Genomic DNA, 14,033 nt, shown 5'->3' on the forward strand with positions numbered 1-14,033 from the left:
GGCCGGGCGGCCAGCTCTAGGAAGAGTCTTGGTGCTTCCAAACTTCTTCCATTTAAGAATGATGGAGACCACTGTGTTCTTGGGGACCTTCAATGCTGTAGACATTTTTTGGTACCTTCGTGAGATCTGTGCCTCCTGTCTCGGAGCTCTATGGACAATTCCTTCGACCTCATGGCTTGGTTCTTTCCCTGACATGCACTGTGAACTGTGGGACCTTATATAGACAGGTGTGTGCCTTTCCAAATCTTGTCCAATTAATTGAATTTACCACAGGTGGACTCCAATCAAGTTGTAGAAACATCTCAAGGATGATCAATGGAAATAGGATGCACCTGAGCTCAATTTCGAGTCTCATAGTAAAGGGTCTGAATACTTATGTAAGTAAGGTATTTCTGTTTTTCATCTTTAATACATTTGCAAACATTTCTAAAAACCTGTTTTCGCTTTGTCATAATGGGGTATTTTGTGTAGATTGATGAGGATTTTTATTTATTTAATGAATTTTAGAATAAGGCTGTAACGTAACAAAATGTGAAAAAAGGGAAGGGGTCTGAATACATTCCGAATGCACTGTATGTGAATACATTTGCAAAATATATTATTTGTATACAAGTTTGAAAGGTATAGCCATACAGCACAACTACACTCTGTAGATGGTGGTCAAATTGTTGGAAGAGAGAGAATACACATTTAGGCAGTAACAGTCGAACGTTCTTTAAAATCAAAACAAAAGCAAACCTCTCCCTTTTAACATTCTGGGTCATACGTACATAGGGTTAGCCGTCTCCAAAATCCTTCAAGACTTGGCTCTAGTCTCTGACAACGGATGGGTTTAGAAGGCTTTGAAGGCAGTCACCATGACTAGAAGGTTCAAGGTGACTAGAGAATAAAGGATCTGTGTGTGGAGTCCGTGGCCTCTGCTCCGCGTGCTTCCTGTGTTGGGCTTCTTGGCGGTGGAGCGCGGGTGCCCCATTGTGCTTGTGCGTGTGGAGAGGCTGTGCGAGGGGGTGGAGGTGAACACAAACCAGTTCTGGTCCCCCGAGCTGTTGGCTGCACCCCTGTCTCCATGCGTCCCAGGCTCCAACAACACAGACTTAGCCAAGTACCCAGAAGTGACGACTGCAGCCCTAGCCGGTGGGAGGCCCCCACGGCCCAGCTCTCTGGCATCAGTGGAGGCTCTGTGTAGGACGCAAAGTGCCACTCCCCTCCTGGAGTTGCCAAATGGGATTGCCCACATGTTGGCTTAGTGTAGCAGGGGCAGCCCAACACGGCAGCACGGGTGTGTTCAGCCCAGAGCAAGAGCTTTGTGATGTTTTCCTCCTCTTCACAAGCCCAAGGGTTATCCCCAAGCGTCAAGAACTCGAGCCCCTCCAACCGGTCAAACACCCCCTCCGGTACCCAGGAGAAGCGATTAGCATGCAGGTAGAACCTCCTCAGCCTGGGCAGCCGGTTCAAGGACCCCAGGAGGATCTGAACCAGGTAGTTGTGGGACAAATCCACCATCTCCAGATTATGAGGCATGTTGGTGGGCACAGTCCAGAACCGGTTGTGACTCAAGTTTAGGGCGTGTAGGCTGGGCAGGGTGTTGTTGATGAAGACCACCCTCTCCAGCTCGTTGGCTGACAGGTCCAGTACCTGCAGGTTCCAATGGTAGGCCGTGTCGTTCTTGTCCAGGGCTCGGAGCTGGTTGCCGGCGGCCCGGATGTCCCAGAGGGCCCTGGGCAGGCCGGAGGGGAAGCGACCCAGGAGGTTATAGGACAGGTCCAGGGTACGCAGGTGGGCGTAGTGGCTGAGCTGGCCGTCCAGACCACAAAGGCTGTTGGGAGAGAGGGAAATTCTCATTTTAGAAGTTCCATTTGTCACAACACTAAAGATGCGAAAATACAGAAAACATCTGCGGAAGAGGATAAATAAATTATGCCTGTGGAATTAGTTAGTTTAAATCAAACCACATACTGTGACCTAACATGAATTGGTAGACTTCCATCGATTTGAATATGCAGCAAAGGCTGTGAATGTAATTATTAGGATCTCCTCCCTGCTGATTCTGTCTGGCTATTAGTCATGGTTATTGCTCAATCTCAGAACCCAGACGTTTAGAGGTAGGACCCAACCTGATGAGGATGAGAAGGTAGAGGATGATGAAGAGGAAGATGAGGAAGAAGAAGTGTCTTCATACCTGTTGTGTGAGAGGTTGAGGAAGCGGATGTTGTGCTGCAGGCCTGGGGGCAGCTGTGAGAGGTGCCGTGAGGAGCAGTCCACCACACGGTGGCCCCGGCTGCAGGAGCACACGGAGGGGCAGATGGACAGGACCAGCCCCCCCAGCACCCCCGACAGGAGCAGCAGGAGGAGGCAGGCCAGCGGGGCGCGGGGGAGCATAATGAGGGCCCTGAGAGGGGGAGAGAGATGGGGACACAGTGAGAGGAGACACTGGACTGTACCCAAGGACATAGATCTGCAACACTTCTTTGCTCCCACGATTTATATACTCACAAATGGAAGGGCACATTTTTGATACTGTATGGATCTTCGTCAAGACTATCACTCATTCACACACATCTGCAGAATAATAATAATACTGACAGTTAAATTAGCTACCGACCCAATTAGCATTTCAATATTGATTAGCAATAGCTCATATAAATCCAATCCTAGCTTTTCCAAGCTGCAATTACCAGGAGCTTAAAGGGATACTTTGGGATTTTGGCAATGAGGCCCTTTATCTACTTCCCTAGAGTCAGATGAACTAGTGGATACAATTTGTATTCCTCTGTCCAGTATGAAGGAAGTTAGAGGTACAGTAGTTTCGAGAGCCAATGCTATCTAACAATAGCGCAATGACCGGAAGCCTATGGGTATCTGCTAATATTCCAACATAGATTGCTAGACAACGGCAGTTGGTGGAGTATTAGCTACAGTATCACCCTTATTCATAACCTGCCTAGTTTCCCCGCAATGGAATCTCTGTAGAATTGATTTAAGACCTTGTCTGGAGCTGCTGCTGTTTTGAGATGGCCTTTGATGCATAGCAACAGCCTCCCAGATGGGAGAGAGGCATTATTAAACACCAGGAGACAGCAGTAAAACACTCCACACTGGTTCTGCATCCAGCCTGTAAGAAAGTCATGACTGGGAACCATCTATCATACAGTGAGGGAAAAAAGTATTTGATCGCCTGCTGATTTTGTACGTTTGCCCACTGACAAAGAAATGATCAGTCTATAATTTTAATGGTAGGTTTATTTGAACAGTGAGAGACAGAATAACAACAACAAAATCCAGAAAAATGCATGTCAAAAATGTTATAAATTGATTTGCATTGTAATCAGGGAAATAAGTATTTGACCCCCTCTCAATCAGAAAGATTTCTGGCTCCCAGGTGTCTTTTATACAGGTAACGAGCTGAGATTAGGAGCACACTCTTAAAGGGAGCTCTTTGACATCAACTCAACTCGCCGTGTTTGGAGGAGGAGGAATGCTGCCTATGACCCCAAGAACACCATCCCCACTGTCAAACATGGAGGTGGAAACATTATGCTTTGGGGGTGTTTTTCTGCTAAGGGGACAGGACAACTTCACCACATCAAAGGGACGATGGACGGGGCCATGTACCGTCAAATCTTGGGTGAGAACCTCCTTCCCTCAGCCAGGGCATTGAAAATGGGTCGTGGATGGGTATTCCAGAATGACAATGACCCAAAACACACGGCCAAGGCAACAAAGGAGTGGCTCAAGAAGAAGCACATTAAGGTCCTGGAGTGGCCTAGCCAGTCTCCAGACTTTAATCCCATAGAAAATATGTGGAGGGAGCTGAAGGTTCGAGTTGCCAAACGTCAGCCTCGAAACCTTAATGACTTGGAGAAGATCTGCAAAGAGGAGTGGGACAAAATCCCTCCTGAGATGTGTGCAAACCTGGTGGCCAACTACAAGAAACGTCTGACCTCTGTGATTGCCAACAAGGGTTTTGCCACCAAGTACTAAGTCATGTTTTGCAGAGGGGTCAAATACTTATTTCCCTCATTAAAATGCAAATCAATGTATAACATTTTTGACATGCGTTTCTCTGGATTTTTTGTTGTTATTCTGTCTCTCACTGTTCAAATAAACCTACCATTAAAATTATAGACTGATCATGTCTTTGTCAGTGGGCATACGTACAAAATCAGCAGGGGATCAAATACTTTTTTCCCTCACTGTACTTCAAGCACATAATGTGACTATACAACTATCTGGGAAGATTGGACCTCACTAAACCCAGAGCCCTCTCCCCTCCCATCCCCTCTCCTCCCTATAGTTCCCATTCACGTCATTGACACCCCTCTGACATTATAAAATTGTAAGGCCAGGCCATATGCTAACAGTCCTGGTTGAGGGTCAGACTGATAGATCTAATACAGCGTTTCCCAAACTCGGTCCTCTGGACCCCAAGGTGTGCACATTTTGGTTTTTGCCCTAGCACTACACAGCTGATTCAAATAATCAACTAATCATCAAGCTTTGATTATTTGTATCAGCTGTGTAGTACTAGGTCAAAAACCAAAACGTTGAGGTCCCCAGGACCGAGTTTAGGAAACGTTGATCTAATAACTGTGTTGCGGTTTACAAGGGCCCCAGTCATTCTGTGTGCCGGAAAGCTTGAAGCCTTGCCAGCGGGTAGGAGCTCGGAAATACTGCAGTGAGAGACGGCTGAATTCATTTAGAGTAGCACACACACACTCTCGATCCCACACGCGCGCGCGCACACACGGTTGTGTCCTGTCCTCTCTGCACCCCGGTCTTCTGGCACAAATGACAAGGTATCTGTGTGTGTAGTTGTATTTAAGAGTTTGCCAAACACATCAGTGTCGCAGGTTAATAGCATTACATAGTAAGCTGATCTCTCTAGAAACTTCCTCAGGTTATGGCATACTGTAAGTTAGTCTTAGGTTGCACTTAACATTACAGCTCGTACCCAATATCAAAAAACGTTTTGAAATTACATAAGAATAAAATAAATATTGGAGACCATGCGTGCACCTATCCCCCTTTGTCAATTAATTGTCTTAAGTTGTGTGGCACAATTGTGTCAATCGGTGTATAAGTGCTTTCAAAATACCATCTAGTCATTTTCTCCAAGGACATGATTGGAATTTGCTCCATAAATAGCTGTAATATCTAATGGAGATTTCAGCACCGTTGGAGAGATTTAATGAGTAGCCATAGACAAATCACACTGCTGCAGTCCACTGAGCTAATGTGGTACAGAATCAAATACATCACCGCTCTGTGAAGCACTGTGTGTCCAATCATGTGCACGTGTTAGCATGTACACCCGTCTCGTACCGTTTTTCTCTCCATGCCATTAGTCACTCACCTGATCCTCTCCATCGCCTCACTCCGTCATCTCTAGTCGCTCTTTTCTTCCTCTCTCCTTCCCTCGGCCAGCCCTCTCCCTCGATCCCCCTCTTTTTTACCGAGCAGCAGAGTGGAGAGAGTGATTGTCAAGTCAAATCTGGGGGGGTGTTAAGTTGTCCTTATTATTCATGCACCATTTTGTTTTTTGCTCATTCAATTTTTGCGCTGGCTTTCTTTTGGGGTCTTTTTCCTTTCTTTCACACTCTTCTTCACTCGCACTTTATTTTTTCTCCCTTGCTTTTGTTCCTTCTCTGGTGAAGGTGGACCTCTCCCCCCTCTCTCTCTCTCTCCCCCCTCTCTCGCTCTCTCTCTCTCCCCCCTCTCTCACTCTCTCTCTCTCTCTAGTGCTGTGTTGGCGCTGGCCAGTGGTGGGCAGGCTCTCTCGCTCTGTCTCATAACCCTCTCCTGGGTTGTGGCGTCCTCCTGGCATGCCAGAGCAGGGTGCCCCTGATAGAGCCAGTCAGCCTCCACCGCTCCTCTGCAGGCTCCTGATGCACTCAGGGAAAGAGCATTCTGAAAGAGAGAGAGGGAGAGAGAGGAGGAGCGAGGGAGGGAGGAATGGGGGATTGCAGCATAGTGCCGGCCCTCTCTGCTGATGATGGGGGGGGGGGGGGCTGTGCTGTGCTGACTCCGATCTTTTTATAATCAGGATCCCGCACGCTTGATAAAAGCAATTCTCTCTCCATTATCCCTTCCCCTCTCTCTCTTTTTCATACACATACAGTATACTGAACAAAAATATAAACTCAACATGCAACAATTTACAAGATTTTACTGAGGTAGTTCATATAAGGCAGGGGTGTCAAACTCATTTTAGCTCAGGGGCCACATGGAGGAAAATCTATTCCCAATTGGGCCGGACCGGAAAAATCATGGTATATATAACTTAAAAACAACAACTTCAGATTGTTTTCTTTGTTTTAATATGATCAACATAAAGCTGGAGCCTGAGGACAGTGTGTCCAAAATAGTACAAGCACAACATCACTATTAATCATAAAACACGTCAAGTTTATTTGAAAATTCTAAAGAAAAAGAACACACAAACACACAATGCCTCAGTGATTAACATAACTGTTTCACAGATCACAGAACTATATCAGGGTGTCATTTCTCAGGCAGAAATGTAGATAAAAATAATGAAATCCTGTTCCCCAAACAAGTGCAAGAACCACAGAGTCAAGAATAGGCTACTGCCTCCACCCGCAGGCCCAGGCTTTAGTGCCCCTGCATAGGTCAATACAAGCGTAGAAGCCACGGGACGAGTCCACGTTGCAGCTCTCACTTTCTCTCGCTACGGTATGGCTTACAATAACATATTTGGTGGGGTTTGGCAGCCAATAACAGGATTTGATTGAAAAGCTGGTTTTGATTGGGACTAAATCAAAGAATAGAACGATATTGAAATGAATATTATTAACAAATACTTCCTAGAAGATGTTGACTAGCGTCTAAGATTTTTGGTTCGACCTAAGGCTACTAATGACTAGGACAGACCAATCAACTGGATCCTACACAGTATGCCTACATGTCGTACCTAAATAAACCCACAAGAGAGACAATATTGCAAAGGCAGAACCACATGTTTCTGTCTTTTGACCAATGATTGGTTTTGACCTGCGGAGAGTGATGAAATTATGGGCAGTGTAATTGTTCGATTGAAGGCGTAGGGGTAGGCTATCGAAAACGTTTGACGGGGAAATCTCTCTCAATATTGGCTAGTCCTACTGAATGGGCAAGTAACCTTTCCCGCGCTCCTCCCAAAAATACTATTTGTGATGTCATAAAGGTCTAACGTTCCATGACGTAGCATGTAGCCCAAAATTACAGTCCCTGCCTGCAATATTGTCTGCACACTCGACTTGAACTCAACTTGAATGATTTTCGAGATATAAAATAGCTTGAATGGATGAAGAAAATGTAGGTTAAATGACTTCATATAATATTGGGGGAAAGTAAAAAAGAAAGAAAAAAGTAATCTAAACTGATATTTCTTGTAAAAAGCTATAATATATTGCAAAACAGATGTACCATTCTCTATAAAGTCAATCACCAGCTTAGCTCTGATATGGCTGTAGCTCTATTTATGATGTCCTATGCAAAGATCTACTCTGACGTTGACCTATTATTACCTATTGGAATGTCTGTCCTTCAGGTAGTACAGAGGGAGGAGGGTGATCCTCAGAGGGAAGGACAGGAAGTTGTTGAGGAAGAACCGGTGGCCCCGCCCAAGAAGGAGGCCAAGAAGGGAAGGAAGGTAAGAAGCAGGAGTGACCGGGCACATAGGCCTACTGGGCTGCCCTCTGCACCTGATAGCAGGACTACCATAGAGATCTATATATCTCTATGATAATAATACACCCGTTTTCAAAACGTGTTTTAAGAGCTGCTTTGACCTGATTCATAAAGTGTCTCAGAGTAGGAGTGCTGATCTAGGATCAGTTTTGCATTTGAGATCATAATGAATACGATTATTTGGGCAAGGTTGAGCCCACACCTTATCTGATGCACTTTATGTATACAGGCCCTGGTGTAACATGTCTGCCATCATTTGAGATCTGCAATCTGTTCTGTTCTATCCTAGGCAAAAAGGAAGAGTAGTGGCAAGAAGTCAGGGAAGCAGGGCACCAACAACGATGCAGGTCAGAGATTAGCCTACTATATTGGTTCTCTATTCTGTCTGTGATGTGCAGGTTGTGTTATCCATTTTCAATGAAACTGTAGTCTACTGTAATCAGTAAGAAAGGTTACATAGATAGCTTTATTCAAATAGGCCTATTGTAAAAGCCTAAAACAGTTAAGTCAGAGTATTAAGAGATAAAATGTCTGATTTTTCTTTAATTTTGTTTCTACTCCCTCTACGGCAATCACATCTTTAGTCTCCAGGAATAAACACCTGGACAGAGGATCTGTAATTGAGCTCCTGGAGACGAAAGCAGTTAAGGCTGCATTTGGCCCAGGCAACAAGGATGAGATGGAGTACTCCTACCCAATCCTCATCTCATTCCTGCGCAATCTTACTGATGAGTATGTTAACTTCACATGTTCAACATTTATGAACTCTTATGCAGTGGGAACTAAACACTAACTAAAACACTTCTTTTTTATTTTCTAGGCAGTGGCAAGTGATCTACAAAGGACAAAAAAACCCTGTAAGTTTCTCCATCTTTCTTTGACCTTTGATGTGTCATTAATCTGTTGAATTCAGAGAGAGGGATTAGCCATCAAGTTATATTCTGTTACTCATGTTCATTGCTCTGTCAGACTTCATCAAACTTTGAATTCAGTCACAGACAAGAATAACAATGTTGATCAAATGCATTCTGTTCGATCTAGAATACTTTACATCACAGTTCCATTGAAAAGCCTGTTTTTGTTCTGTTTGTTCAAAACAGATGACGAAGGAACAGCTTGCCAAATTGTGCAAGACAATTGTAACCTTCATCACACAGAGCACCCTGCAGATCCTGCTGCCGGCCCTGGCCGGCGTACTGGGGGTGACGGGCTTTGCTGAGGACCAAACTGACTCAACCAAGAGGGGCGGCAGTGCAAGATCCTTTACAGCCTTTGATCAGGAAAGACTGGAGCTCATCCAGGAAGTTAAATATCTGCCGAAGAAGTTGTATAAGGGCGGCACAGGGGCTCAACGTCTCAGGTCCCTAACACCCTCTTCGAAGAGGTATGTTCCCCTCAAGGTTTACATGTATGGATTTCACCTAGCTCATCTATCCCAGTTTGTTAGCCAATGCATTTTATGCTATCTAATGTAGTACAGAATGTAATGTATCAACCTTTGAGCAGATTAGAATTAATGAGCATGAAAAGAGATCAAAAGGACATGTAAATATTTAGAATACTAAAATTACAATGCTTGATCGATTTGCCAAGTTCAGACAGGAATTATCATGCTTTGTTTGTTCGTTTTAAAGTTCCCAGACCTCAGTGAAAGTCCACCTGGGAATGCCAGAGGACAGAATCATCAAAAGTGTCCAGGAGCAACTCTCTGACCATAATATCCTGTCCTCTTGCCCACCTGAGCTGACCGTTGGTCTTATCAAGGTGGTGGTCAAACAGCTTAACTTGGCCCTCTCTATGACTATCAGCAGAGCCATTTCAGGGCGGTCCTCCCCTATTGCTTCTGGTACCCAGGCCGCTGAACAGATGGTCAACATGGTCCAGAAGTGTTTTGATGATCATGCCACTCCAGAGGACCAGAGCTCCACCTCTGAATTAGAGTCGTGCATTCCACCTGCAACAGAAGAGGTGATGACTGTTATCGCAGACATGGTGGATGAATTGGAAAAAGAAGATCCGGAATTGGCTAAGGTGCTTCGAGAAGTGGCTGTGAAAGTTAAAATGTTGGCATCTGGCAGTGACCTTGCAGTGGAGCACCTGGATGCTCAAGACTCTCCTGTTCCAGAGGAGCTGAACATAATATGTACATCTTGCAATGAAATGACGCAAAATCTTGGCACTCTGTTTGGTGCAAAGTTCAAGACCAAAGCCTCAAAGGCTGTGAGTGAAATTCTTGTGAGAAGGTTTAGGAGCGGTATCTCTGGTATGGTTCAACCTTCTCATTCGTTTAGTACCACTCCAAGCTTGACGAATGCATCTGGCCCATCTGACAGGATCCTTGATTCTGCGGCCACTGGGCTCATACAGACCAAAGTAGATTCTGAGGCATCACAAATAATTGATAACTTTGTTGAAGATGTCAAGGACATTGTGCAGCATGCTGAATTAGATCAGCCAACAAGCACCCAGAGAGATCCCCAAGTAGGACACTGTACAACAAAGAGGAAACCCTTCCATGTAGCTCGTAGACTCTGCGACAGGCTTCAGGCAAAGCTGAATACATTGTTCCTCACAATGGGTGGAACTCCAGTCCAAGGGAAAGAACTTATGGAAAAAGTTGACTCCAGTGATGTGCTTCTGGAGCACACTGACTCCAGTGATCTGCCTGTTTCAATCCTGAGCTTGCCTTCACCATGTAGGAGTGAATCTCCTATATCAGAATGCAATTCATCTTCTTTATCTGATGGACGTGATTCAACTGGCTCTGTAGAAGAGAAAACACCAGAGCAACCTGAAACCTGTAAGAGCGAGGCAATACTGCAAGAGGTCAACTCAATAGGACTTGGTGCTCTCCGTAAATGCCAAAGTGAGAACTCTCAACCATTACTGTCTCTCTGTGATTCAAACCTGGTGCCCTGCACCAAAGAGGTCTTGTCCCAGATTGTGGACATCTATAGATCAGATCAGGAATGCACATCATCTGTTGCAGAGAGTTTCTTTTACAACTCCCTTGAAGTCTATGACTTTTTGGACGGTGTCATGTCTTACCTAGAAGACATGCCTGTGTCCGGTTCCTCTGCGTTGGAGGGATTAAGAGATACTCCAGCCTCAGTCATTGAGAAGCTCTCCAGTGAAGAGTTCCAGATGAACGCTACCAACAAAGTGCGAAAAATACTGATCAAATCAATCAGTAGCTTTCCCAGCAAAGTCAGTTCCAGCCAGCTAGATTCTCAGATGTTGCCAGCAACATCAACAATTTCCTCGAGGCATACCGATTTAACTGCTTTTGAAATCGTTGGATCAATTACAAATGACATAAAGAGCCTTTTCCCACGCACAGAGTCTTCTACTACTCTATGGCAGGCAGACTCTATGCTTCAACAGAGTTATGAAAAAACCTCAGAATACACTGAGGCCGCACCCGAAGGCTCCCAGTCTGGTGTGGAAGTATCTGAGAAGAAGATCTGGACAACTGCAAAGACTATTTACCACAATGTGAAGACAAAGATTAGGAATTATTTCACATGGCGAAAGCAAGCCAAAGTAACAAAGGCTCAAGCCAAAAATACCCTCAGCCATATTCTGGTTTCAATTCAGAAAGAGCTGTCAAAATCTGACCAAATGGTGACTGCAGGAGAGCTTTCACAAATAGAGAACGTGGTTGGAATGATCCTGGACGATATTGAGAAGGTAAGCAGTGAATGTGATGAGGAACTGGTCTATCCAGCACCACAGTGGCCTTCTTCCTCGTTGTCATCCTCATCTGCCAGATCACAGAAGTCAGAGTGGGAATTTGCACTCCCTGGAATTCCCATCCCTTCTGAATTACCAGCGAGTACTACTCAGCCCATTGTAAGATGCTCAGTCATCGACATGGGCAAATCTACTAAGACAAAAACATCAGTGTGTAATGCCAGGGAAAGCATGTCTGCAATAGTGGATACCATTTTAAAGGATGTATATCCAGAGGAAGAAGGGGAGGTTGCATCCCACCCTGATCTAACAGCTGCAATAGCAAGACTTGAGGAGCTCATATCTCAGGATAGGATTGGTGCTCTCTCCTGTGATCTTACTCACCAAGTCAACCGCATCATTTCTGAGAGTAACTTGACCCCTCTGGTTCTGACAGTGGCGGCTGGAAAGAGTGCATCCCATACAATCCTTACTAAACTGAAGAGGAATGACAAGAAGTTGGGGAAACCCACAGCTTACGAGCTGGTTCAGCTGTTTGCAGAGGAGTCTGTGAAGCGTCTCCTGCTTCCTAGCCTTGTGCCATCTTTAGCTTCAATGAGTTGGGCTCAGAGAGTCAGTGTGACGGCTAGCGTATCTGAAGATAGGATTTCATGCTCTTTGTCTACATCAGCATTTAGTGACACAGTCAGTCTGTTTAACAAAGTAATGGTAAGCCAGGTCATGGACTCTGTGGTTTCTGATGCACAAAGCAGAGAGTCATCTCCAACCAGAACTGTAACTGATATAGGCAGTCTACTGAGTGTTAAGTCCTCCCCTCTGCCATCTTTTCCCGCCATCAGCATGGCAACAAGTGAGACCTCCAATGCTGCACGAGGCTTTGAGGCCAACATAGATGCTGAGGAAAGAGATACCACCAGTTGTTCCGGTGTAGCTCAGAGCATTGTTTGTGATCAGAAGTCAACCAGTCCGGATGTTGTCAAAGATGTCTCGCTTTCAACCCCATCCACTGATAACTTAAGCGGTGATGATGACTTTACCGGCCTCATCAGCATGTTAGTGGTGAGACTTCTGTCAAAAATCCAAACCCAAACTGATCTGTACCCAGTTGACGTCACACGCACATCACAAGACCTGATTCCAAAAGTTATAGCTGCCTTCTGTGCATGGTCAGGCTGCTCTGAGACCCAAGCTTATCCCAAGAACTTGAAGAGTCATAAAATATACAGCACCGTCTACAAACATCTGTTGAAGGAGTTTGGCTCAGAGAAGATCCTCCAACTGGCCGTGTCGACTCAGGACTCTACATTCAGTAGGATTCTTGTGAAGTCTCTGAGCAAGGAGATTCTCCACAGTTGTAACGAGGCATCAAGGGCAGCCTCAAGAACATATTTCGAAGCCACCCGGCCTGAGGCTCTTCCCATGGCTGAGGATGTGAAGGCTACCAGAGGGAAGCTGTCTTTCCTACAAAGGCTTGCCAGGCTGAAAATCAACTTAAAGGTACATCAAACTTATTTAAGTTAACAATTGTGTCAATGTGAGTAAACAATGTTATTTCGAGAAAATGTAAAACCATCCATTAATTCCAAAACCATTTATAAATCTTGGTGTGCTGGTGTGTAAGATGTGATTTGTTATTACCATGAGGTTGTTCAGCTGTGACTGTTGTTTTGACATGTTTTTGTCTTTCAACTCTTTTTTAGCCATTCAAGATCGGGAACAAGAAGGATTCCAAGAAGAATTCCTGCCACTCTGAATCTAAAGACCAGACTACTGCTGAAGATAGCATGTGTAAGTCCATACAGCAGGACATTTACTGTTTGAGATATTGGTGTACAAAGATGCTATTGCAAAAATATTAAACCCTATATACAGTACATTATATATTATCGATAGTGATCTTATGTAAAATGATTTCTAATTTCTAAACCTCAAGATGCTGGTTCTCATTTATTTGTGAAAGTAATGAGTTGAAACTAAGAATACAATATAACATAATTTCTAAATTAAAGTGCATGTCAACTCTCTCTCTTCTGTAGTGCCCAGCATAGTGGCACATGTATAGGATTATTTTATGTATCATTATGGCACGTGTAGGGAGATGCCAAAGGTAAAATGTAATAAACATGTTTGATATTGTATAATTCAGAAACTTGAATAAGAAATGTAGACATTAAGTATATGCTATGTTTTAAATGAATGCATGTGTTATTTCACAGAGGCTCTTAAACAGTGTGCAGTACATTAGTGTTTTAAGAAGGGGCCTAAGCCACGTAGACAGAAGAATGATAGAATGAGAGGCTTCATATGGAAAAGAGCATTCATGACATTTTGGAGTGGATAATGTGTAACAGCTGGACGTTGAAAAAGAGGGGTGGTGCAGAGTGCAGAACTAAAAAAAAGTTAGGACTGTATGCCTGTTTTTTCCATATGGGTCTATATAAGAGATCTCTTAGCCAGGGGGAGACAGTTCCTCCATGGAGAAAGAACTCAGGCGTTATTATGCAATAAAGTCTAATTCTTGAATTCACAGGCTCCTGTGTCTTGAGAGATATTTATTTGAGTAGATTATCTCTTAGTCAAATGTTTCTACGACATAATTGGCGAGCTTGCCAGGAGTTTAAAAATAGGGATCAGAGACGGTGTACATCTGC

At 44.4% G+C, this 14,033-nt stretch overlaps 2 protein-coding genes and 1 long non-coding RNA gene across 3 annotated transcripts; 2 read left to right on the plus strand and 1 right to left on the minus strand.

The window, feature by feature from the left end:
• Positions 1-879: 879 nt before the first annotated feature.
• On the minus strand, positions 880-5,367 carry LOC311101986 (oligodendrocyte-myelin glycoprotein-like; the record flags this gene model as incomplete). The annotated part of the gene is made up of 3 exons (XM_084143214.1): positions 880-1,816; positions 2,180-2,389; positions 5,354-5,367. 3 exons carry the CDS (start codon positions 5,365-5,367, stop codon positions 880-882), a joined length of 1,161 nt encoding a protein of 386 aa, XP_083999340.1.
• A 2,565-nt stretch (positions 5,368-7,932) lies between these two features.
• On the plus strand, positions 7,933-8,535 carry LOC311101899. Its single transcript, XR_014609964.1, has 3 exons — positions 7,933-8,036; positions 8,274-8,421; positions 8,510-8,535. It is a non-coding gene; the product is annotated as an uncharacterized lncRNA (long non-coding RNA).
• A 254-nt stretch (positions 8,536-8,789) lies between these two features.
• LOC311101987 (uncharacterized protein) lies at positions 8,790-13,444 on the plus strand (the record flags this gene model as incomplete). The annotated part of the gene is made up of 4 exons (XM_084143215.1): positions 8,790-9,073; positions 9,324-12,879; positions 13,083-13,170; positions 13,419-13,444. 4 exons carry the CDS (start codon positions 8,790-8,792, stop codon positions 13,442-13,444), a joined length of 3,954 nt encoding a protein of 1,317 aa, XP_083999341.1.
• Positions 13,445-14,033: the final 589 nt, after the last annotated feature.

The sequence above is a fragment of the Coregonus lavaretus genome, assembly GCF_964263955.1.
Source record: "Coregonus lavaretus genome assembly, chromosome: 26".
Lineage (NCBI taxonomy): Eukaryota > Metazoa > Chordata > Actinopteri > Salmoniformes > Salmonidae > Coregonus > Coregonus lavaretus.